The sequence below is a fragment of the Engystomops pustulosus genome, chromosome 1 (genome assembly GCF_040894005.1).
Source record: "Engystomops pustulosus chromosome 1, aEngPut4.maternal, whole genome shotgun sequence".
Classification (NCBI taxonomy): domain Eukaryota; kingdom Metazoa; phylum Chordata; class Amphibia; order Anura; family Leptodactylidae; genus Engystomops; species Engystomops pustulosus.
This window is the reverse complement of record NC_092411.1, coordinates 54,883,562-54,908,756: the sequence shown is the minus strand read 5'-3', so window position 1 is coordinate 54,908,756 and position 25,195 is coordinate 54,883,562. Positions and strand designations below refer to the sequence as shown.

The 25,195-nt window shown below is 41.1% G+C and overlaps 1 protein-coding gene across 3 annotated transcripts in view; it reads left to right on the top strand.

Moving 5' to 3' along the window:
- TRIM36 (tripartite motif containing 36) overlaps window positions 1-25,195 on the top strand; it is a 53,445-nt gene that overhangs the window by 25,328 nt on the left and 2,922 nt on the right. For 2 of the 3 annotated variants that reach the window (XM_072140830.1, XM_072140846.1), the window contains exons 2-10: window positions 3,551-3,785; window positions 4,857-4,892; window positions 10,298-10,623; window positions 14,889-15,035; window positions 16,793-16,888; window positions 17,230-17,483; window positions 17,631-17,752; window positions 19,507-19,797; window positions 20,180-20,477. In XM_072140830.1, the coding sequence (XP_071996931.1) occupies window positions 3,674-3,785; window positions 4,857-4,892; window positions 10,298-10,623; window positions 14,889-15,035; window positions 16,793-16,888; window positions 17,230-17,483; window positions 17,631-17,752; window positions 19,507-19,797; window positions 20,180-20,477 (1,682 nt within the window). In that variant the 5' untranslated portion in view covers window positions 3,551-3,673. The remainder of the gene's footprint in view (window positions 1-3,550; window positions 3,786-4,856; window positions 4,893-10,297; window positions 10,624-14,888; window positions 15,036-16,792; window positions 16,889-17,229; window positions 17,484-17,630; window positions 17,753-19,506; window positions 19,798-20,179; window positions 20,478-25,195) is intronic. The other variant, XM_072140837.1, reaches the window with a different exon arrangement.

The window sequence follows — 25,195 nt, the reverse complement described above, 5'->3', positions numbered from 1 at the left end:
TTCCTGGCTGTGGTATGGGGGGAGTCTTGTTATAGATTTGGTTTTCCGTACTTGGTGCAGCTTGAGCCCTGAGTGTACGAATGGGGCAGATTTTTCTTTTGCAATATATCAATTCCTTATTTTCGGGTTTGTTCGCATGGAGAATTATCTTTGTATTCTGATGTGTGTGAATATGCAGCAGAATTGTCATCAGGAGTAAACTCCTCCATGTTACTCCCTAACCCATCACAGTAAAAACCACCTCAAGACAGGTAAGCTGTGAAAAAGTCTGCAGCTAACCCGCAGTGATTTATATGGGTAGCATTGTCTATGATGTGATAACCCCCCGCTGGTATAAAACCTATTTCTGCTGCAGGTGTTGGGCTCTACTTCCCTTGTCACAGTGAAATTTCTGCTTGCAGCTGCTTTCTGACATGGTTGAAATTGCTGCACAATATTGCGCACCATCTTTCCCCAACCTAGAAGTGGGTTTGGTGCGGCTTCCCGGCAGGTTTTTGGGTGCGTTCAAACGCATCACAATAGCTGAGAAGAGGAGATTTGCCTAATTCCACTGCTGTTAACATTGACTTTACAAAAATGCATGCGGTAAGGGGTCCTATCCACACTATAGGGCCTTACTTGCTGATCAGTGGGCGCAATGAGATTCCCACAGATCACGAGATTTGGGGGGTCCAGTGGGGGCTGAAGTACTTCCATTGGACCCCCTCATCACTCCCCCAGATGAGTGGCGCATGTCGTTCTGCTCCAGTCATCTCTATGAAGCTGACGGAGATTGCCTGGTCCCTCCTGCAGGGACCATCTGCTTTTCCTGGGGAAGCAGGGACTTCATCATGTATCTGATCATGGGGTATATAGAATATGTAACTTTTTTTTTTTTTTTTGGCACAAAGCCAAACGTGAGCTACAAAAAACTTCATCTTGCACTAAATTCTGGATAATCCTATGTGGTCTTGGTGAAACCTCTCTCCACCAAAATGAAGATATGTCTTTGTCTAAAGATTGTCACCTAGTCAGTTTTGGACAGTCTGTACAGACATTCCCCGGGTTACGTACAAGATAGGTTCTGGAGGTTTGTTCTTAAGGCAAATTTTTTTTGGTCTCTGTGACCATTGGATTTTAAAAATGTTGGGTTGTCATAAGAACCAGGATTAACAATAAATCTTCATTACAGACACCTGTGATAACTGTTATAGCTGATAATTGTAGCCAAAGGATAAAGTACAGTAATTACCAACATCCAGAGGGCCGTTTGTAACTAGGGGTCGTCTGTAAGTTGGGGGTTCTTAAGTAGGGGACTGCCTGTATATTTGCATTTTGTACACTTTATGCTTTGTTATGACGTCTTCGGAAGACGTCTTATTATTGCAGTCGGCCTCTGGAGCGGCTCCTGCTGGGATGAGCCATGGCTTCCTCTACAACTTGTGCTCCGTCACTTCTTTTCCCACAGAAATGTGGAATGAGCAGACAAAACTCCGCTTCCAAGTGATTAGCTGCGGGCCAGAGCTTTCTCCTAATTCGCTCAGCCGCATTGTAATTCAGTGTGAGCCGAGCATCTGTGTAATTGAAGGAGACAGACCTTCATCCTGCAGCTACCAAATGTCATTTACTCTGGCTGGTTTGGTAGGGTTTGGCACAGACCTCCAAAACGGCTGTAGAGACATAGATGACGGGGCAGAGCTAGCTCGAGCATCGCAGCCCCTACAAACGGCTGACTGGCAAGAAGACCCCCAGGAGTTCAGAATAGGCCATCTGCATTGTTATGCGAGAAGTTTTGCCCCCGCTGAACCACACTGCACCCACTCTGCTGCAACAGAATTACATCCAGAAATTGTGCAGTGCAAGTGCAGTTTTTCCAGGTAAAATCTCATTGTTGGTTGCTAGTGCTGTTCATCTGTCACTAGAAACACTGGGCAATGTTGTATCTGTGGAGATAAAAGTCTATGGCTTTACCAGTCACCAGTTTCTGCCTATATACATCTATATACACTGGAGATCAAAATTGGAGAACACACAATTTTTCCAATGTAAAATGGTATTTTCAGCTTGTTTCATAAATATATATTCTAAATTAAAGAATGAAAATGTCAATGAGATAATTGTAAAAGAAAACTGCAAGTTACCTGAAAATTATTGGTGTTAACCTGGCACCTGGTGCTAAGTTCATTAATTAAATAAAAACCCTACTTAACTGGCAGCTTAACTTTCCAGATTTCACTGACTTTGTAAGAATGGTGTGCTGTTCCAAAGTGACTAAAAACCCTCTGGCTGTAGGTTGTGCAGATGAAGGCCAAAGGGGTGACCCTATCAGTTATAGCAAGAGAAGTTGGTTGTTCCAAGTCTGGGATTTCTAGAATATTGCATGCAAATTCATTCAGTCCTGCCCTCAGCTGACAAATGCAAAAGAGGACAGGGTAATGTAGAGAATCTCCATGGGTAATTGTTTCCACAGCTGGAATTGCTTGCCAGTTCAGCACTGAACAGAGTAAGGCTGGTGCCACTTACACGCTTTGTCTGCGTTTGAAAACGCAGACAAAGTCGCACCCACCGGGGCGGGCTGTGGTCCGATTGCATCGGAGTTACTATGGAAACTCCTGCGCTCGGGAATGAGCTGCCGGTGTTTGTTTCCATAGAAACGCCTATGCGATCGGGCCGCGGCCCGTCCCGGTGGGTGCGGCTTTGTTTGCGTGTGGCACCAGCCTTAGGATCTGTCTCGAGCATTTGGACTAAAAGTCCCCACTGCTGTGAGCAAACATCTCGTTAGTAAAATTAATCAAAATGCTAGACTCTCCTTTGCTGAGGAACATGTTGTATGGACTAGAGAGAAGTGGTCCACAGTTCATTTTAGGGATGAAAGCAAGTTAAATTTATTTGTCTGAGAAACGTGTTTCTCGACAAACTGGTGAAAGACTGAACCCAAAGTGTATAAAGAAGTCGGTGAAAGGTGTTGGAGGAAGTGTCCTGATTTCGGTAATGTTTTCTGCAGCCTGAGCTGGACTTGCCCCACTACTTCGTGGCAGAGTGAATGCAAATGTGTATCAGAACCTTTTTCAACACGTGGATCATGCAGGATAATGACCCCTGTCACACAGCAAAATGAGTTAAGCAGTTCCTTGAAACAGAAAACATTGAAACAGTTAAATGACCAGCCCAGAGTCCTTATCTAAATCCCATGGAAAATCCTTGGTGACCCAGTGATGGCTCAAAATCCGGCAACAGTCACAGCACTGTGGAAGAGACTGGACCTAAATCCCAGCAGAGCCGTGTGAGAGACTAGTGATGTGCTGTGTCCGTGGATGTGCTGCAGTCATTCACAGCTAAGGCCTGTGCACTCCCTACTGATTGGTGACTGCTGTTTTTTCTCGACGCTTTAGCAAATTCTCCGCAGTCACCATGAACTAGTTTCACTTTTGTTCTGCAGTTGTCTTGTAACATCGACTTCCTTTTTGTCAGCAGATCATACTGTCTACATGAACGAGTGATTTCCAGGTAGTTTTCAGCTTTAATTTTTTTTTTTAAATATGTTCTTTTTTTCTATTCTTGTATTTTCCAGGTTGCCATCAGAAATATTGAGCGGGAGCTGATCTGTCCTGCTTGTAAGGAATTATACACACATCCGCTAATCTTACCATGTCAGCACAGCATCTGCCACAAGTGTGTGAAGGAGCTGCTCTTCATGACTCTGGAGGACTCCACCGATGTCAGTTCCGAAGCTTCTACACCTGGAAGTCCCCGGGTTCGGATTCAGTCACCTAGCCTGGAAAGAATCGACAGACTCCTTAGATCAGGTAAGACATGACTTATGTTCTATTTTCTTTTTTTCGGTTACCGATTTTTATTACCAGGGTGTGACATTGTACCTGGCAACGGCGGAATATAGGTTGTCTTATTGCCTTGTGAGGACATGTTATCTTCAGAGATTAATCTCTGAAGATTTTGACCACCAAATCATATTGTACATTGTTACACTACGTTTATGCCATTCATACACACGAAGCACCACTTATTCCATCTCCCCCTTCCAGGACCTTCTCGACAAAAGAAATGCCCCCTTGGCTGGTTATTGGCTAAGGTGCTGGGAAAGTTACCATAGTGCAGTGATGGCGAACCTTTTGGAGACCGTGCCCAAGCTACAACCAAAACCCACTTATATGTCACAAAGTGCCAACGTGACAATTTAAGCAGTAACTTACTGATCCCTGCTGTATCACAGGTTTGAATTGTCCTGAGTTCACCAATACAATAGAAAGATGGGAAAATTGGGTTGAAGCTTCCCTCCAGGGTGCCCTGAAGAGGAGGAATCAGGGGACCCAGAGCAGGAGCTCCAATGACAATCCATCTCTATCCACACCTTCTTGCTCCTCCTGTAATCCTGGCAGCCAAGGATGTTGCTTTAAAATGGCGCTGAGCATGGCACGTCCTGGGCTCTATTGGACCACAGCAGAAAGCCTTGAGTCCTATCTGGAAAACTCTGTATTGGGGTCAAGGCCTGGGTGCCCACAGAAAGGGCTCTGAGTGCCACAGGTTCGCCACCACTGCATAGTGAATGGTTATTAGTTTACTGGACATATTCTTGTCTTGAGAAAATCTAGGAATCACAGGGCGGAATTGGAACAAGATTAGTGGAAGATGGTATAATTTGAGTTTTTATGCCATCGTTGGTGACAAGTAAACACACACACACACACACACACACACACACACACACACACACACACACACACACACACACACACACACACACACACACACTTTACAGAAAGTGAAGTGAATTTCCTTGTGTAATAAAATTGTTTGTGAATTGTTCTGAAGCTGCTATAACTCCTGCTATGCCTCACAAAATGTTAATGTTTTTGCAGCATCACATCGGAGCTCTTTTGTACTAAGAAGTAGAGGTGACCTCTTTTATGGCTTTAGTACGCTCTGTGCTTCTTTGCGTATTGGCTTTACTCCTATTTTTCCGCTCTTTCTGTAATAGGTTTCATTCTGTTGGAGGTAGACCATAAAGTGTTTAAAATCCCACAGCCTCTTGGGCGTATGGCATAAAAGCTGTGAGCTGTAGAGAGATCCCTAAAGTGTAATTAAACCTTTAAATCCATTTGAAATTTATTTTGGGAATCAATAGTGCATGTAATAGTAAACCTTGTTATATGCTGCTTTTTTTTTTCCTGCTCTTTCTCCTGTAGTGAGCAGGGCATCTGAAAGCATTAGAACTCTTTCCACTTCAAACAGATAAGGAGGCTAATGAGAAAATCGTTCTATACCTAGAGAATAGTCATGACTTGATGATTCATCTCGAGTAATATCATTAGAGACATAAGGTAGAAAGATGAGAAAAGACAAACCTCACATGTCGGATCTGAGGCTTTTTATCATCAGGTAGAATAATCCGTAATCCAATAATCCATGAGTATCTGAACATTGGCATATTCTAGAAATCGTATTTGGATTAATGAGGCAGCCAGTTTTGGACTGGTCCAACAGAGTACCTAGGGGATCCTCCGGGGGATCCAGGCAGTAGCCCATTATTGGATCATACATTTATCATATGCTTGCATTTTGCACACCAGTGTATGATAAAAGCCCCACCTCTCTGCCATGCTGGATATATCAGAGGCTCTGCCCTCCTGATGTATCTGGTGGCCGACTGCATAAGTGTAATATCAGGCTTGAACGGTCACAGGCAAGTGCACAGGTGTTGTGAAAGAACGGGATGCAAGGGCCCGCTACACGGCTGGCTTCACCCCTTTACGCCCACTTGGTTTAGAGGCAGCATAAAGTTGGAGAACACAATTTCTCCTGATTTGAAAGGAATTGAGAGTATTTCAGGGCTTGTATGTTACAACTTGTGTACAATCTCTGATAAATGCCCTCTTTTGAGTGGTTTACAAAATTCTGTTCTGACTATTAAGTGCTCTACCTTTTTATGGATTGGTCGGACAGTTTGTTATACACCAGGCGTGATCATTGATCCATTAAGTGTTGTATTTGGTGCAGCCAAGAAATGGATGGTACACGGACAATTATGACTACCGTGTGCCGTTGGCCTAAGACTCTTCATGCTGTTCGTAGAGGGGTCTCTGGACCCCCATGTATTCCTCTAGTAGTGAGGGAAGTAGCGGGATGGTCTCCTTGGCTCGCCTTGTACCGCGCTGGAGTTACCGGTGTATGGACCCCCAGCCATCCCACTATTCTCTTATGTCTGTACTAATGTCATTGCATGTACAACAAAACATTTACTCAGTTGTCATATTAGTATTTATTTTTCTAACATTTTGTGTCCTCATTCGTGTTATTTTTGAATAGTTTCCAACAGAATGAAAGTTTTGCAGTTGTCTTGCAGTGATTGGTGAAGTGTTTACTGTGTTTGTCACTTTCATCTCTCTTCTGTTTGGTGTATGCATGCAATTTGTTTTTGGGGGACATTAATCAAGTTTGCGATTCCCACACTAGATAAGTGCACTTGTTCAAATCATGAATGAACAATGTTATTGAACCCCAGGTTTCACTTTCTCTTTTTGTGCAGAAATGTGGTGTAGGGTATTGATGATTTTTCTTTATTTTGTTTTGGTTGAAACGTCCCAGACCGTCCTTGAAATTCCCCGGATTTATCGTTCAGCATGGTTGTCCTAAATGTAGTGCAGCATACCGTAATACTGTCTGTCTTGCTGCTGGACATTTTTTTTCCCTGCAGGGATAAATAGCAATAATAATTGTGTACCGTAGCACTTTAAAATCATAGGGGACATATACACATAAAATTCTACATTGGAGTACAAACTGCCATATGGAACAATAGTGAGGGCCCCGCTCACAAGAGCTTGACGTCTAAGAATAAAGGGGGTGACACAAGAGGTAAAAGAGCTTGTATAATAGCCCAGCCATTTTTATAGCAGAACAGAAGAAAATAGTTTAATAAAAATGCTGCTGCTTGAACCAGTCATCAGCTGCCATCTTGTATGCAGAGTCGAAGGGGATTGGGACTGCAGAGAAGCCTGGAGCTTGGTATCTGGTGTTTGCCGGATACCAGATGGAATGAAAACCTTATGGTGGTAATGTTTGGTTCATGAAATAAAGCCACCACGTGGTTTCATGGTCATTTAAAACCAGACGGCTTAAAGGGGTTGTACCAAGTGTGAATAATATTCTTCATCCACAGGTTAGGGGATACAGGTGTAATCACTGAGGGGGTACCGCTGCTGGGACCCTCCCCGATCACAAGAACGCAAGTCCTGTTCTTGCTGATTGGTGGAGCATCGGGTTCAGCGTGTGTTTCGTTCCATACTGTAGGGGTATTGATCGTAGGTTTTACAGGGAACTTAGGCCAACTTTAAAATCTGGTGACATGAGAGGCCTTCTGCCCAAGGGAGCGGAGACTGAAGACGGTAACTATTAAGAGACCACGGCGCTGGTTACTGATGGTGAACAGTGGGGGGGTTAGAAGCACTTTGAAGTTGCAGAGATTTTAGGTAGTTGGTAAGGTTGAACATAGATATCATCACAAAGGGAATGTAAGTGAACACTATTCTATATTATAACATAACCAGCAATGATATTTGCTGTAATAAGGTATCCAGACTCTGAAGCTCTCTGCTGTCCCTGCTGTGACCAGCGCCTGTGGTAGACTATTCTACAGACTCTGTTCTTACAGTAAAGTAACCTTGTAAACCCTGTACATTAAAACTTGTTATAAAAGTGTACTTGTGTATCAAAATTAAATGGACCATTTAGATATAAATCATGCCCCCCTCCTTTGTCATCTTATTCTGAGACTAATAATTCTCTGTGCCCCTTATTATTTCTTTGGTCTTTGTTGTACCCCGTACAGTGTCTTGTACAGTGGTAATATTACAAGCCTACCCCGAGAGTCCTTACCACTTTTGCTACATGACAAGAGGCAGCCGATTGACATTGCTGTTATGTAATCTATGATCCGATGATGATTCTGTAAATATGGGTTTACAATCAAACTTTGTACAACCCCTTCAAGTCGCAAATTGGGTTCAGGGATTGTTTGGCTAGTCTTCTTTATTCTTGTCCTGCCGGGATTGATGGAAAAATGGTTATAAAAAGCAAGTTGAAGCAGGGACACTATGTCCGGGGGTCCGGGCTGCTAATTATTCACACCTCCTGCGTGACGGGGCCCTCCCTCTACCATGGTGGAGGCGGAGCTGAAGTCATATTGGAGGTGTGACTGCTGGACATCGCGTCCCCACTCCGACCTGCTTTTTATAACTTCAGCGATTCTGGCATGTCAAGATAAAAGAAGACTAGCACTAGAATGGGGATGAAGAGGACTACAGGTAAGTTTTCTCATTTATTTTCCTACTTTGTTTCAGTGGTACATTTCTTTTATGCTCTTTTTGGAAATGGTAACCTTTTTTTCAGGTCATCATAGTCACACTAGTACAGGGACACAAAGAAGCCTGATGATGGGTTTGGCTCTAAGATCTCTATTCTTTGGCACCTTTGATGTGGAGTAGTCCGTATAATCTCCTTGTAAATAACCTTTGAAGATGCCTTGTAGCGTGGGTGTTGGCTGCAGCTTCACGTTGAGGGATGGGATGCTGCAGTTGCCCTAGATATTCCTGCACGTCATCCATAAAGAGAAGTCCAAGAAATTTTAGACATTTATTTTGGCTTTTTTGCTTGGACTACTAACACAGGCTGGTATTTTTATGGGCAACAACTTTTCTATTTAAGAGGTATTTTTATCTTGGCATTGACATCTAATTTACTTCACCTGCCATATATTTCTTCAATTGGATGTTATGTGAAGACTATTTTCATTAAATGTAGCAATGTTGTCCTTGGATATGATCACCCCCGCATCCTGGCCACAAATACGCTATTGAGGTGCCTGACCACGTTCAGCATTCATTACCACAGAATGGCTGTGGGACATCCAGTAACTCATTTTATATGCTTAAAATATATATATATATATTTTTTTTTTTTTTTTTTTTTTTTGCAATCACTCCTGCAGTGGTGGTTATATCCAAGGACAGCTCTCTTGTTTCTACAACAACATGGCTACATTTATAGCAAATTATTTTTACACAGGTACTGAGTGACAGGTGAATTAAATTAAATGTAAATACCCAGATGAGAATACCCCTTTAAATACAAGACTTATTGATATGCTACTGACTTGTACTTGCATGAATGAAGTCACAAGCTTACTTTTCTTAGGATTTTCCAGTCTTAAAAATTAGTGGTATCAATTATTATTCAAGCAACGTCCAAATTTAGCTTCAGAAAATCTATGAGTTGACATGTCGCATGTTCTGGTTGGTGGGGGCTTGGATGCTCAGACGCCCAATACAATTCACTGGGGCTGAACGTCTGTAGAGCGGCACTCCCTCTTCTTCTATCACCATCTCTGTTCTTCCTAGGGATGCAAATAGAGCATTGTAGGGTTTACACTCCTGACCACTCTGATGACTGCAAGGACTTTTGATCTGGCTGAGCTTGCATGTTTTTCTGATGGGAAAGAAGTGTTTAATTATCACATCTGAGAACAAAAAATATTGGGCTTACTAAAATTCAGCACATCCGATCTACGGTTACACGGCACAGATCTGCCGATCTCTTTGAAGATCCATGAGAGTAAGGCCTTATGAACAAGAACGGAGTTTGGAGATGTGTTCTATAGGATGTTTCAGTGGCTAGCACGTTCCCTTGGGAATTTCTGTGGGCTCATACACATGACCACAGGTCACACAGACCCATATATGAGCGGACTTTCCCATTTCCCACTGTTCTGTTATTTTAAAATAGTCTTTTTTTTTTTTTAGTTTGCAATTCCTCGGTTCACCATAGGTATGGCCTAGCCTGTTGGTGCAGTTCTTTATAAAAAAAACAAAACAAAAAAACGTAGTAGAAAGAATAAAATGAATGCAGCAACAGTAGAAACTCGGATCAGAAAGAATAAAATAAAGGATAAAGTTTTCTCCCCCAAAAAATTGTGACACTGGAAAGTGATATCTGAAAGCTGATAAAGTGCCCTACACGGTAATTCTGGAACAGGTGACTCCTTTTAAATAACGTAATGTGCTTAGGTCTTTGTCGCGCGTGATAGTTCTGCGCGCTTACTACCGGTAATCTGATTTCCTAATACTAGTGATGGAAGGTCTGACTTCATGCACCTCTCCATGTTTACGGACCCCTCAGACTCTTGCGCTTATGGATATTGCATGCCATTTGTGTATTTATATGTATATAAAAGCTGTATATTCTTTGGTGGTCTCTTTGCATTCTCTAATTCTCTGCACTAACCTTATCATATTATGTTTTATAGGGTCTAAACGCAATTCATTAACCCCCAGAATAACTTCCCTGTCGTGTCCTGGCTGTTTACGTGATGTGGACCTAGGAGAACGAGGCATTAATGGCCTTTTTCGGAACTTTACTTTGGAGAACATAGTAGAGCGTTACAGACAGGCGGCCCGCGCTGCCACCGCTATCATGTGTGACTACTGTAAACCTCCAATTCAAGAATCCACTAAAAGCTGTATGGATTGTAGTGCCAGCTTCTGCAACGAGTGCTTCAAGATCAACCATCCCTGGGGAACCATCAAAGCCCAACATGAATATGGTCCACCTACCACAAGCTTCAGGCCTAAAGTAAGTTCTCCATTTTCTATGGAATCAGTAGGCAAAACTTCCACTCCTCAATTTCTTTAACGTCAACTCCACCGAAATGTTCAGACTCCGATTCCTTAGTCCTGTTTTCCTGGTTACTCTAGCAGTGATGAGATAAATGTGTGTAATCCTTCCCAGTGTCTTATTCCTCTGGTCTGTAGCAGAGGAGCTTCACCGCTGAGCATGTACATAAAGTGCAACACACACTCGTCTCAACTAAAAGCTTAGATGAGGGGTGCACAACCCGCCCAATAAATGTTATAACCCCTGGCCTAAATATTTAGATCCGGATTAGAACGGACATAAGAAATTTCATAATTTGTACAATTTTATCATATATTTGTGGAGTCGAAGTCTGTCTCGGTCTATTTCATCATGACTCTGACCAAAATTGACTGACTCCACAGCCCTGATAGTTGAACAGCCACGGGCAAAGGTCTAAAAAGCAAACCTAAATCCTCAACCCCAATTTTGTTGTCATGAGGACTGCTGCAGAACTTGCAGGACACATGTGGCCTATTTATGCTTTTTGTTCTTCCTTGCATAATTTTTTATTAATATAAAAGCCTTCTGTATAATACAAAAGGTATAAAAATAAGTTAACAGCCTTATTCTTGAGGCCCAAAATTGTCTAATATTAGGAGTTAATAATTCTTTGCCTTGACAGTTTTTAGCGAACCAAAATCATAGTCCCCTCCATTCTGCAAGCAGTTTTTTATTTTTTTTCAAGCAGTTTTTTGGGGGGGGGGGGAGTGCAATTCCAAATGTAATAAAATTGCCAAAAAAACAGTTTGCACCATTTTCTTATGGGCTTTGTTTTAACATATCCTGTGTTCTCAAAACCTCTCCTTTATTCGTTGGGTCGGTGCGATCACAGGGATATCAAATGTACGTTTAATTATGTTCTAATACTAAAAAAAAATCTCTTCCAATAACTTTTTCATACTTCAGTGTATGGCGTCCTCTTTCAAGGGACAAGCTGCTATTATTTTTTATTTTCATTGATTGTGTTTTGTGTAACCATTTTCTCACTTTAGTATTTACATATTTTATAAGAAATGGCAACAAAGTGGTATCCGTACATTTGAGCTCTATTTTGCATCATGGGTTTAAATGTTGGGAATGATTGTTTTTTATATTTGGTCAGATGAGACCTTTATATATTACTGGCAGGTGTCTGCAGTATAATACAGCTGACACTCGCCGTGTATGGAGAGTGCCCAGTGTATGAGCCCTCTCCATACAGCACTTACTGCTGTATGATATGTATGGTCGTGAAAACAACAGTAAGAAGCTGGTTAAAAAGAAAAAAAAAATTTGCCTAACTAGTTTTAATGAGCATTGGGAGGGGGCAGGAGTGTATTTGCGCATAAATTTGTGGCTTTTTGAAAAGTTGCACTTCATAAATCTGTTTACCGCATCTAAATTCACATGGAGTAGTTTGTCTGACGCTAAAAAGTGGATTGGGACGGCAAAACGTGCTACTTTGCGCAAATGTGACTGAGTTTTTTTGAGCACACAAATTCATTGCATATGAATGGGATTTGTATGAATCCTATCCACTAGGCCTGTGTGATCTTTTATGGGGCCGGGGTGTGACCTTTATGACGTTTTATGCCTCTTGACTTGAAACTTGTCCAATAAACATGATAAAAGTAAAAATAAGACTTCAGAATTCGGTATATGGAGGGTTATCGTGTAGTAATATGAATTGCTTTCAGCTGTATTTGTGTGCCTGTGGATGAGAGGTGACGAGGAGCACAATGCACACGTTCTCCGACAACTATTTGTAATATCTCTGTTGGCTGTCGCCTAGCAACATAACATAATAATAATAATAAGCCGGGATTACTGGTGCTGAGCAGGCTCCGTTACTAGTGTTCATCATGTCATTGATATGTGCATATAGCAAAGGGGACAACTCATTTTATAGTTTAGTTATTCATTTTTTTTTCCCTTTCACACTAATGGTGCTGACTGGTGACCATTTAAAGGGACACTTATCCCATTAAACTAGCAGCCCCCTCCGGTCGGGTATGAATTGTCCTTTTGAGAATTTGTGAAATCCTGTCCATTTACCTATTTTAAAAATAAAAATTCTCCTCTAAAGTTGTGAGAAATTTGAGCAGAGAAGAGTCATATATTTCCTGAGAGGAGTCAAGTTTAGAGGCTGCAGGAGGATTGTCACTGCAGAAGCCCCTATATTCCATTCTATAGCACCTAGAAACGTACTGCTGGTGTCATATTAAAGATGAGCATTTTAGCTTTCACTTATCTGGCTTGTGGTTCTCTGAGCTACAGAATCTTACGGCAAGATTTTGGGGTTTTTATCTGCAGCTCACATTTACAGCTATGTTTTTAACTGGGGATTCTAGAAAGGACATATCCTTCCCTTAGGGTGGTAGTAGTTTAGTGGGGTAAAATCTGATGACCGGTTTCCTATAATTTCTCTCAATTACTCCCTTTAGCCAGAGAGAGCCTCAATAAATTGTAAAAATACATCACTTGGTGCAGAATATTTAGTTGTCTCCTATGGCTGTAGCATATGGCACATTATATTTCCATTGGTGTAGATGTGATCTGATGCCTCGGTGAAGTCATTGCCAGTTGTTGGCATATTAGGTTTCTATGTGAATCGCGCACCATCTGTCCTCTGAGATTTTAATATACAGAAGGATTAACGTGTGTGTTATTTGCATATATACTATAATGCATGTAATCCTATCCTACAGTTCTACAAAGAAGTCACAATTGTATATCAGCATTGTCCTATATACATCCACTTATTTTATTAGTGATCGTGGTTTTTGGTTATAACCTATAATGACTCCCAGGGGATTGTCTGAGTACCGTAAATCACACGAGCACAAGAGACTGTAGTACTATGGGCAATTATTTTCATATTCCTATTTTTGTTTGTTTTATAAAGGTCTAAAAAGTTTCCTAGACATTGATATAAAGCACATGTCTGAGTAATGCATCTGTGCACGTGCCCCCTAAAAAGTTGCATGAAGTTGTAAGGAAATTGGTCTGAGGTTGGAAGTGATTGCTGCATATAATGTAAATGCAGGTTGTGCTCTGCCGGCAGATATACAGTGCAGCTAATTTTAGAAGGGTTTCCGTTGAGACGTGACACATGAATGATGAGTGGTGTAGTGTTACTGAGCCATATATGGGTTTTATCATCTCCAAAAGACACTCCAGGAAGTTTGGCGTTTGCTTTTCTTATATATGTGTTGTGTTAATTACAATGTATATTAAAGGGGTTGGCCACTTTACCATATGTTTTGAGTATTGGGCAGGATATTAGGGAATTTTCCCAATATACACGTTCTGCACAGATTTAAGGAAATGTAAGGTATATGGACAGTTATGGATGCCATATTTTTAATATATTTTGGATCTATCGCATCACCTGTCCCCAGCTACAAATGCAGAGGGTGCATGTTCTGCTAACTCTGAGCTCTGTCTCCCTGCACCATCGTGCCTCCAGCTGGCAGATTGCACTATATATGCTGAACCGTGGCATCTAGAATCACAGTCCTGGTGTGAATTATTATTATTATTATTATTATTGATATTATTATTGATATTATTATTGATATTATTATTGATATTATTATTGATATTATTATTGATATTATTATTGATATTATTATTGATATTATTATTATTATTATTATTATTATTATTATTGATAATAATAATAATAATAATAATATCTCCACTGATATCAGGATTGTGTTGTCCATAGGTCTGTTCTTAAGTTGAATTTGTATGCAAGTCAAAGCTTTATATATTTTATAATTGTAGTTTCAGACAAAAAATTTTTTAACCCCTCAAGTTTTTTTTTTTTTTTTGCTATAATGGGACCGAGGATTATGAATAAATCTTCATTACAAACACCTTACGGCAGATCATTGCAGTCTGGGACTATAGTAAAGCATCCAGAGAGCTTCACCAGAGGTCACAGTGGGCAGAGCGGTCCGTCTTTAACTAGGGGTTGTCTGTAAGTCGGGTGTCCTTAAGTAAGGGACCGCCTGTAGTGTATTATTAAAGGTAAGGGTCTTCTCTCTAAAATGACCCCAGAACTCTATTTATTGGTGCCGTTTGACACCGGGCTGCTGACTTCTGTGATGGAGTTAAATGTAATATTTCACTGGTCCTAAATAAATGTACAGATTGATTAACCATATGTGAAATGCTAGGTAAGTGCTGCATATCCTCATAATATCCTGTATTTCCAGGTGCTCATGTGTCCTGAACACGAGTCGGAGAAGGTGAATATGTATTGTGAGATCTGCAGGAGACCGGTTTGCCATTTGTGTAAGTTAGGCGGGACACATGCAAACCACAGGGTGACCACAATGAGCAACGCCTACAAAACACTGAAGGTAAGTAAGCCTGGCAACTCGTGGCCGTGAGTATGTAACCACGAGGAATGTGACACCACTCAGTAATACAATGGTGACTGTGCTTGGTGTTGTGTATGTGATCTACTCACCACAAGTCACAGCAGTACTCAAGGTGTGCTTGTCCTGATTCAACCCAAAATGATCATGCTAGATGTGGACATGTCCCCCACCAGTCTTTATTGTGAAGAAGATGGGGGCTTTTGTTTATGGCTTCACAAAATGCTGGAATGTAATGTGACCTCCCCTATGAATGGATTAGTGGCCAATCCCATCGATTTATGGTGTATGGTAGTGTCCCAACTCTTTCTCAATGACGAATCATCCCGGGAAATGAGAGCCAAGCACGTGATCGGTATGCCCGATCCTTTTGGCCTTTATGTTAATATACCAGAAAAGTTAGGTGTGGCATGTCATAGAGCTGTTTTAGCCCCCCCTCCCCAATTAGCTTTTCCTAACTAGTAATAGCACATGGTCCAGTACCAAAAAAAACTGTAGCCAATTGTACCTCACAAAGAGGAGAAAGAAGGCCAGACTATAAATACTTATATAAAAAAAAAAAATTATATATCAATCTTTATTAACACAATTAAATACAAAACTGAACGAGCATGATTTAGTCATTGTAGCTAGCAAAATGCAGGAACAGCTGCAGTACAAGGATAATGATCCACTGACAAATCCGTCATAGCCGGGCATTGATGGGAGACAAGTGCTCTACAAATCAGAAAGAACTGACTAGAGATGAACAGGATGGCCAACAAAGCGATGGCTTTAGCTCAGATGTTATAAACAAGACAGTGTATGCAGTAGGATGAGTAACAACCACCTATCATAACAGTGAAATCCTTACCATGATAGAAGGGTGTTGAGCTCCAATGTCCGGGATGACTGCTGCCCCGACGCGCATTTTGGCTCGTAATGAGCCTTTGTCAGACTAAAATTATGCATGCTTCAGTTTTGTATTAAATTGTGTTAATAAAGTATTAAAAAAAATATATATATATTTAAGTATTTATAGTCCGGCATTCTTTCTCCTCTTTGTGAGGTACAATTGGGTACAGAGTTAATTTATACATTTGCATTTTTCCTGCAGACTTACAGATTTGCCTGGAAAAACAAATGAGGTTAATGGTGTTCTCTTTTCTGCTGGTGGACCTCTTCAGACCTCCTCCAAGCTGGCCATTGTGCATACACCCTCCCTAAATGAGCCCTTTCTCCAACAGGGGCTATGATCTTGGGTCATTTTTAGATGAGCGGACCCAAACTTGCCATGCTTAGTTTCTGGGGGTGTAAAAGCGGCTTGTCTGGTGCCCTGCGGCCCATCAAGCAACATGTCTGCGTTAGGGAGAGCAGCTAAACGGAGGACGTCAAACCTAAACTTTGTCTGCTCATCTCTAGTCATCTTTCTGCCTCCCAAAATCTTCTGTGTTTCAGGCATCTAAGCAATCTAAAAAAAAAAAAAATCCTTGAACAAGGGAGCCTGATGCTAATACCTACAAAAAGTGTCCAAATGGCCAGTAAGATGGTGGAAGGAGAAGGGTGGGAGTGCCCCACGTGTATCACCACATTTAGTGGCTTCCTCAGGGGGTGACCAGTGTCTAAATACCTGTGAAATCCGATTGGGTCAGATCACATCAGTGGCCAAATCGAACAACACGATAATAATAATAAATAGATCTCTGACAATGGTCCAGGTTTGTTAATGTTCTTTATTTTTTTTCTCCTCTTGTTTTCAGGAAAAACTTACAAAGGGGATCAGTTATCTAATCAGCAAAGAAAGTCAAGTGAAGACCCAGATATCAGAACTGGAGATTTTAATCAGAAGAACAGAGGTGTGTGGCGTAGGGATTACAATGGGGGGAGGGGGGGGTTTCTTGGATCCTAGTAGCGATTGTTAATACTGGAGTTTGTGGGTGTTTTTGAATCGGACGTGCACTCTCGGTGATCTATCTGTGATATACATGCAGCACATGGGCATTGTAACTTGTTACTCCCGAAGATTGGTTGAGGTTTAGGGACTTGGTCTTGGGGGTCTCTTTGCATTTTGCTAGTATGGAAGGTTTCTTGCATATTTTAAATTTTATCTAGTACATTCTCATATCATTAACATTTGAAACTGCATTGCTTCACACCTTTTATGTTAACATATTTTTATTCTGCAATCCTCTTTCAGAGCAATGGAAATCGAGCTGTAGAAGAGGCAACATACAACTTTGATAAATTATTTAGTATCTTGGAAGAAAGGAAAACCTTTGTGCTGCAGTCTATACAAGGCTCCCAGTCTTCTCGATTAGAAAAGCTTCAGAGTCAATTGGAAGAGTATCAGGGCCTGCTGGAGAACAGTGGGCTGGTGGGATACGCACAAGAAGTCTTGAAGGAAACCGATCATTCTTGTTTTGTTCAAACTGCAAAACAGCTGCATACCCGGTACTTGTCCCCCCTCCTTCCTCTTCTTTTATCATTGTATTAGGTGGACAACATTCTGCATATTAATCAGGATATAATATAAAGAGATGAATTGTCCCTGGGTGGTAGCTATTCTACTGTACATATAATACATTACTTGTTTTACAGAATTCAGAAAGCCTCCGAGTCTTTAAAGACGTTCCGCCCAGCTGCCGATTCCAGCTTTGAAGATTATTTTGTTGATGTGTCTAAGGAAGAGAATTTATTGACCGACTTGTCCTTCTCCAAAGGTAAAACATTCTTTCATTTTCTTCAAGAAGATTCTCGATTTGAACATCTTCTAGAGAATTTGATATTGAAGTAAGAATATGGGTCTCCAGTGCAGTCTGAAACTGTCCGTCTTTCTTTTTATGTTGCAGTGTAGAGGATACTCCACAATTTAGATTTTTGTCGTGTTAAAGGTGTTTTCCAGGAATATGGTACATCCGCCCCCCCCGCAGTCATTCCTGGGGTGGGGAGAAATGCTTACTTGCCCTGCTCTTGCTCCTGGTATTTCTGTTTTTGGGGCCCCCCGGTTCTGGGAGTTCGCAATACACACTTTATTAGGGACTACACAGGAAGTGAAGGTTTGGGGAACGTGCAGCACACAGTATAAAACTGAGCAGGACGGTAATGCAATCTATGGCGATGTTGCTGGAGTTTCTGGCTGCAATTATACTCCCTGCATGCTCCAAATTCATCATTTGTCTTTTGAATATGGAATAGTTTTCTCTGGATTGCAGACTATGCTAGACTGTTAAAACTGAATTTATATTTTTTGGTTTAACACCATGTGGTTATTTGCTTCCTTTACGAAGCAGTCAATGGGGCACGTGTGTTATTGTGTGTCTGAGATACACAAGAACATACAAGTGTGCCAACGGCAGTCTTTTTTTATTTTTTTTTTTTTTTTTAATGTAAATTATTTTTTGTATGTTTTAGTTGAATCGGTCAGGTTTAATTTCTGTCTAAAATATCTCTAATGTGCTCGAAAATAGGGAACGATCAAGGTTTTAAATCAAAGAAAAATTAGTAACGCTTCAGCAGACACATGGCGAACCTCTTAGCACCTTGTTGTAGGTACAAAAAAATTCGCACAAATGGTCCCAAAAAAAAAGTCCCACAAAAAGAGGTTTAAAAAAAAGTGTAAAAAGAGAGCCAAAATAAAGAATCATGTCCCCCATTGACTGTAACTTTGAAATATTTTTATCTTTGTATTGGCTATCTGTCTATCCACTGGAAATGGGCATGATTGTAGACCGACTGCTCACTGCTCTGCCCCCCTTGCTGAATGTGAATGTAGTCTGTTCTGGATGTCCCTTAGAGATGCACTTGTTTGCACTACCCAACCCAATCAGAAGTTCATGCCCTTTTCAGCACTTGCCAATATACATATATCCCTAAGGGTTCATTCACGTGGCCATCTGCGGGGATGGCAATAGCGGCATGGCGGGGATACAGTGCCACACGTGTGGCACCGATCCGGGCCGCACACCGCAAAAAGATAGAGCCTGCTCCATCTTTTGGCAAGTGTGCGGCCCTGCGCCGCTGTTTTCTATGGAGGAAGGAGGGGCAACCTCCTCTCCAGCCCAGGGCGGGCATACCGCGTGTGAATGCACCAGGAGGGTTTTTTTTTTTTATTTTTTTTTATTTTTATAAAGCATGTGGTGTTTATTAAAATAAACCGGTTCTAAGCAGCCAAACGCATGGTAAAGGGTCAAAAACGGATGCATTTTAAAAAAGCATGATTTTTTTTAATCTGACTGAAAACTCATGCTTTAAAACGGACCAAAAATGCCATGTGTGGCACTACCCCAAGTCTTCCCATTCTGTGCGTCACAGCTATTAGACAGTAGGTAGGGTACATGTCCACAGGGGCCACGAATTGGCTGCGGACTGCATGCAAACAACTAGATATATATAAATATATAATTTATTTTTTTTCTTGATGAATATGTTAATGTATTTATCAGCTTAGTAAATGTTGTTGTCTCCATGTTCGTAGCTCTAGATGTACCAGAAATTAATACAGATGAGAGCAAGGTGTATAACAACGCGAAGATCTGTTGGAATCATCCGAATGACTCGGGGCTTGCAGATAGCTATATTCTTGAATACCGGAAACTGGACAAAAATGAAGATCCTACATGGAATGAAATTGAGGCTGGAAGTACAAGTAAAGTCATCTCTGATCTGGACCTCAACAGCTCCTACTGCTTCCGGGTGCAGAGTCTGAGGGGCTCAATGTGCAGCCCCCACAGCAAGGAGGTCATCCTGCAGACGCCGCCAGCTCCAGGTAAACCATGGATATGATTTTCAGGGCATTGTTGCCATATCTTTCCTGTCAATATTGTATGGGATTTTACTAAAGTATTGTTCAGACAAATAAGGAAAAAAACATTCTAAATCTTCTTTTTATATAGAAAATAAGTTGGGCCTAGTTCACACCTGCATCTCAGTAACAAGAGCGTAACAAACTCTAAAGGGGAGGACTTGTGTTCCCCCATAGACTTTCCCTTATTCATCCTCTATTAGTGGTGAATAAGAGACACAGGACTAGATGCTGCTTCATGGTTGTGAATTTTGTTTACCCTTTAAAATGAGAACAATATTAATATTCTGTCCAATTTTCTAAGAAAATATTTTATTAATAAAACCCATCTCCTTCCTCCTTGCAGTGTTCAGCTTTCTGTTTGACGACAAGTGCGGATACAACAAGGAGCGCCTCATGCTGAACGACAAAAGGAACATTGTAGAAAGTGTCGCCGGCCACCCGCTACTGCTCGGAGCAGAACGTGTCCAAGTAGGATGTTACATGTGCCTTGACTACATTATTGGCGACACTGGCATCACGAGGGGCAAGCATTTTTGGGCTTTTTCAGTCGAGTCCTATTCCTACATGGTGAAAGTTGGCGTCGCATCGGATATTAAGTTGCAGGAGTGGCTCCACAACCCTCGTGACATAAGCAGTCCCAGGTAAAATAGACGGATGTACCAATAAATTTTGTGGGATTTTTTTTTCTTTGGTTAACCCCTTATCAACTCTTGTACATCAAAATACATAAAGGATGTTTATAAATGTCATGACAGTGACCACAATCAAACATCTAGATCTCCTGAGCCCTGGCACCTAGATACACAATCTAGGTGTCATATTAAACCCGAGAATCTCCCTTTAATATAATATATAGTATATAGTGTGTGGATGCTTCACAGAACCGCAGATATCTTAAATTTGCAAAGAAAAAATGTGACTTTTAGATACAGCTTTCTATTTCCTACTGTAATTTAACAGTGGACATCTCCGTTTCTGTGAAGCCTCCAAACACAAAGAAGGGGCAGAGATTCTCCTGTTTAAAAGAAACCTACCACTTCCGATGGAGGTTACAAGCTGCAAATGCCGCGCTTATCTTCGTTATGTTTTTCAACAGATGTAAAGCGGTTAAACGCTTTATTAATCTTTATATACAAGTAGCTTCACCGCACCGTGGTACACTCCATGCGTGCGACCACTTCCTATTCAGGCGCATGAAGTGGTCGCGTGCGCGGACCACAGTGCGGTGAAGCTACTTCCTCTATAAAGATTAATAAAGCGTTTAAACGCTTTACATCTGAAAAACATAAGATAAGCGCCGGCACCAGCTCACCCTGAGCACGGCATTTGCAGCTTATAACCTCCATCGGAAGTGGTAGGTTTCCTTTAATATGACACCAGAATATTTTTTTTCTAGCCTGACAGTTGAAGGTAGAATGTAGAAGAAGCTAAAGGAAGCTCTTAATATACAGTTTGCAGAAGTACATGCACCCTCTGTCTTTGTAGATAAACTTGGGGAAAGGGTAATGGAATGATGCTGTAGATATTTATCACATATTTTGTTAAAAATGTATTTAGTTTTACAAAAGTAGAAAAAACCTTTTATTGGAAAAATTACTTTAAAAAGCTTTTTATTTTTATTTGCATTTGCAGTCCTTTATCGGCCCGTTTTATAAAGAAATAAAAACTCGTAATAAAGCCATCTTGGCAAACTTAGTCTCAAATGTCTTAGAAAGAACAAAGTAAAACAAAGTGTTATGATTTGTTAATGTGAAGCTTTTCCAGAGAGAGTGCCATTTAACCCCTTAATGCCCTTAAATGCGTTTTACACTTTTTTACCTTTTTATCTTTCCATGTAAAAAGCTGTGTGAGGTCTCGTTATCTGCATAACAAATTGCACTTCATAGTGACAGTGTTTAATATTTCATACCGTCTACTTTGGAAGCTGGAAAATTCCAAATGTTATGAAAAACCGCATTTGCGCCATTTACGCCATTCTCTTGTGGGCTTATTTTACGGCTTTCACTGTGCGCCCCAAATGACATGTTTACTTCATTCTTTGGGTTGGTTTTGATCACGGGGATACAGAATTTATATAGGTTTTAAAATGTTTTCATACATTTAGAAAAATTTAAAACCTCCTATACAAAAATTCTTCATTTTGCCATATTCAGGCACTAATAACTTTTCCATACTTCGGTGTACGAAGCTGTGTGTGGTGGTGTTTTCTTTTTTTCTTTTTTTCCCTCCAATGCTACCATTTTTGGGACTGTAAAGCCTTTTCGATAATTTTTTTAAATATTTTTCCAAATGGCAAAGTGGCATTTTCAACTTTGGGCGCTATTTTCTGTTACGGGACTTCCTCCTCATTCATTACAATGTGCAAATCACACATTGTAATGAATAGGTTAAAACCAGACAGCCTCAGGTCCTTTGTAGGACCCAAGGCTGTCATGGCAACCGTCCGCCAGGATTTAAATGCCTCAGGTAGGTTTGCCAGCACTGACCGTGGGTGTTACCGGTGGGTCTTTGCTGCCATATGCAGCAAATGCCCACCTTGTATGGAAATGCCCACCTTGCATCACATATTGGAAATGGGTTAAAGAAGCGCATGACAAATTATACATTCATTTGGGGGTCTACACTTGCTTGACACCTTTTTGGTGTAAAAAAAAAAAAATAATAATAATAATAATAAACATTTTAAGGGGTTTTCTGGGCTGAAGCTATTGTGATCGTTAGTTTAATACAATTCACAATGTTTATGAAAAACTAAGCAATAATAATATATGTAGAGCCATCAAATTCCGTAGCGCTTTACAAATCATAGGAGACAAATAAAATACTACATCAGAGTACAGTCATATGTACCATGTGAGGGTCCTGCTCGCAAGAGCTTACAGTCTAGGAGTTGGCTGAGAAGAATAGATCAGGTGTTCCAGGAGTTTGGAGATGAAAGGAAAGTTAGAAACTGGTCGGTAGTTAGTAGCATTAGATGTGTCCAGGGAAGGTTTCTTTAGTAAAGGGGTAACGACATGCTTGAACGAAGAGGGGATGACACCAGAAGAGGGGGAGAGGTTGAAAATAATTTTAGTGAGGTGACTGTACGAGATGTGAGGGGATGGGGTCACTGATGCAGGTAATGGGGCGAGCAGAGGAGGCTGGACACTTCTTCCTCTGTGACTGGCTCAAAGGAAGAGGGTGAACAAGATCGGAGGGAAGGGGATTAGTGGGGTGTGTGGATTGAGAAATTATTTCCTGCAAATGCAGTCAATTTTATTTTTTAACCCCCTCACCGGGTGTGGGTACATGGTGAGGGCTCATGGGCTGAGCCCTCTCCTTAGCCGGTAAGTCTTGAAGCAAAGCGCAACGGCTTCAAAAAGATGGCTACTCGTGGACGCTGCCATATTGCCAAAGATTGCCGTTCCCCGTGACGTCATTGGGGAGCAGCGCTCCGTTGCTGTGACAGCTTCAGGTCTTCTGAAGACCCAAGGCTGTCTTGTTTTAACCCATTAATTACAATTTTGCTATTTGCACATTGTAATGAATGAGTAAGAAATCCCCATATACTGCCATACTGTAGGATAGCAGTATATAGTAGAATCGATTAGACAACCTAGGGTTTAAGTTCCCTTGGGAACTGAAAATATAGGGTAATAACGGTTTTTCACTGCGTTTAACCCTGTAAAAGAAAATGGCACTTTTTTGCCATGATATCACTTTTTATAGAATTTTTTAAATATTTTTCCAAACGGTCGTGCAGTTCTTAAAATGGCAGCATTTAAAACGTTATCAAAATTCTCAAAAATTACACCACTTCAGCACTGTACTCCAAAGTATAAAAAAGTTATTAGCGCCAGAAGATGGCAAAAAAATAAAAAATTGTACTGGAGGTTTTCATACATTTAAAAAAAATTAAAACATTATAAAACCTATACAAACTTGGTATCCCCGTGATCGTACCGACCCATATAATAAAGTAGGCATGTAATTTGGGGCGTACATAAATCATAAAATCCAAGCCCATAAGAAAATGGTGCAAATGCCAACTTGTTACGTAGAAAACAAGCCATCACAGAGCTCTTTTGCGTGTGTAAAAATAAAAAATTATTTTTGATGGGGAGTGAAAAATGAAAAAAAAATAAAGGGCCAGGTCATTAAGGGGTTACAGTAGTTGGCCAGATCTTCAGCCCCCAGGACTGTGACTGGTGGCTGCACCTTTGGTGTTAGTAATGAATGAGGACTATGTTAGAGCCTCTTGGGATTGTTAGAGGATATTAGATTAGTGAAATAGACCTGTTCAGCGTTGTGAAGGGCAGAGTTGTAGGATCTGAGCATAAATCTGAAGTGTATAAAATCTGCAGATTCGCCTCATTTTCTTCAGACCACCAACAAATTTGAACTTGACGTTCCCTTTTATTTATGAATGAAGGTGATAAAATATAAGTGCAGCTTCTACCAAAACACATTAATTTGTATAAGCTGAAGCTTTTCTCCAAGCAACAAATGTTATTTGTCTCAGCCTTGTGTATTGTCCTCCATGCCACCCGGGGGGTTATTCTACAGCCGCCCCCAACTAATATTGTAGAGAAGAGATTGCGGAGAAATGACTTTATGCTGATGAATTGTCCGCCTGGAAGGAAACTCTGAACATGCTGATATTTGTCTGTAGCTTTCTCCGGTCCCCTTTAATACAGTGAAAACCTTTGTGTATATGAGAACTATCGCTCCTTGTCACATATACACTAAACTTATCAGCCTATATGGCTGAAGGCCCAGAGGGGACACGTCATGTGCGAGAGTTTCTGTTATAAGTATCTGCACTTGGCAATCTCCGTCAGCTCCATAGAATTGAGTTTAGCAGAATGGGCACGCACGGCCTTCTGCTCCACATCTCTGGCAGTGACGAGAAGTCCGACAAAGGTTCCTCGGACCCCCCATTCTCAGTGATCTATCACTGATAAAGAGGAGGGACCCACTGATCAGCAACTTGTTTCGTGGGAAAACTGTAACATGGTCTGCGACTTTGTAAAAACTGCTGATAGATTAATCAAGCCTCAGTCGTGGGTGCGGATGCCTTGTTCCTATGCATAGAAATGTATGATGCGTTACTTTTATCACCTTCGACATGGCAACGTTCTGCTCATAAACCTTTTCTACACACTTTGGCCCTCTGGCCTTTAAAAGGGGTTTCCCGGGGAAAAAAAATCTCAAATTTTATTCCCCTAGTAATGTTTACACAATGCGGAAAATTTTTAACTGCAATACCTTGTTTTTGGAGTTTTATTGCCGTTTTTGGTCCTTCACTCGGTGATGATCAGTGTAAAGGTCAGCAGTGTGGGCGAGGACTCTCGAAGCAGACACTTCATGATTCCTCATG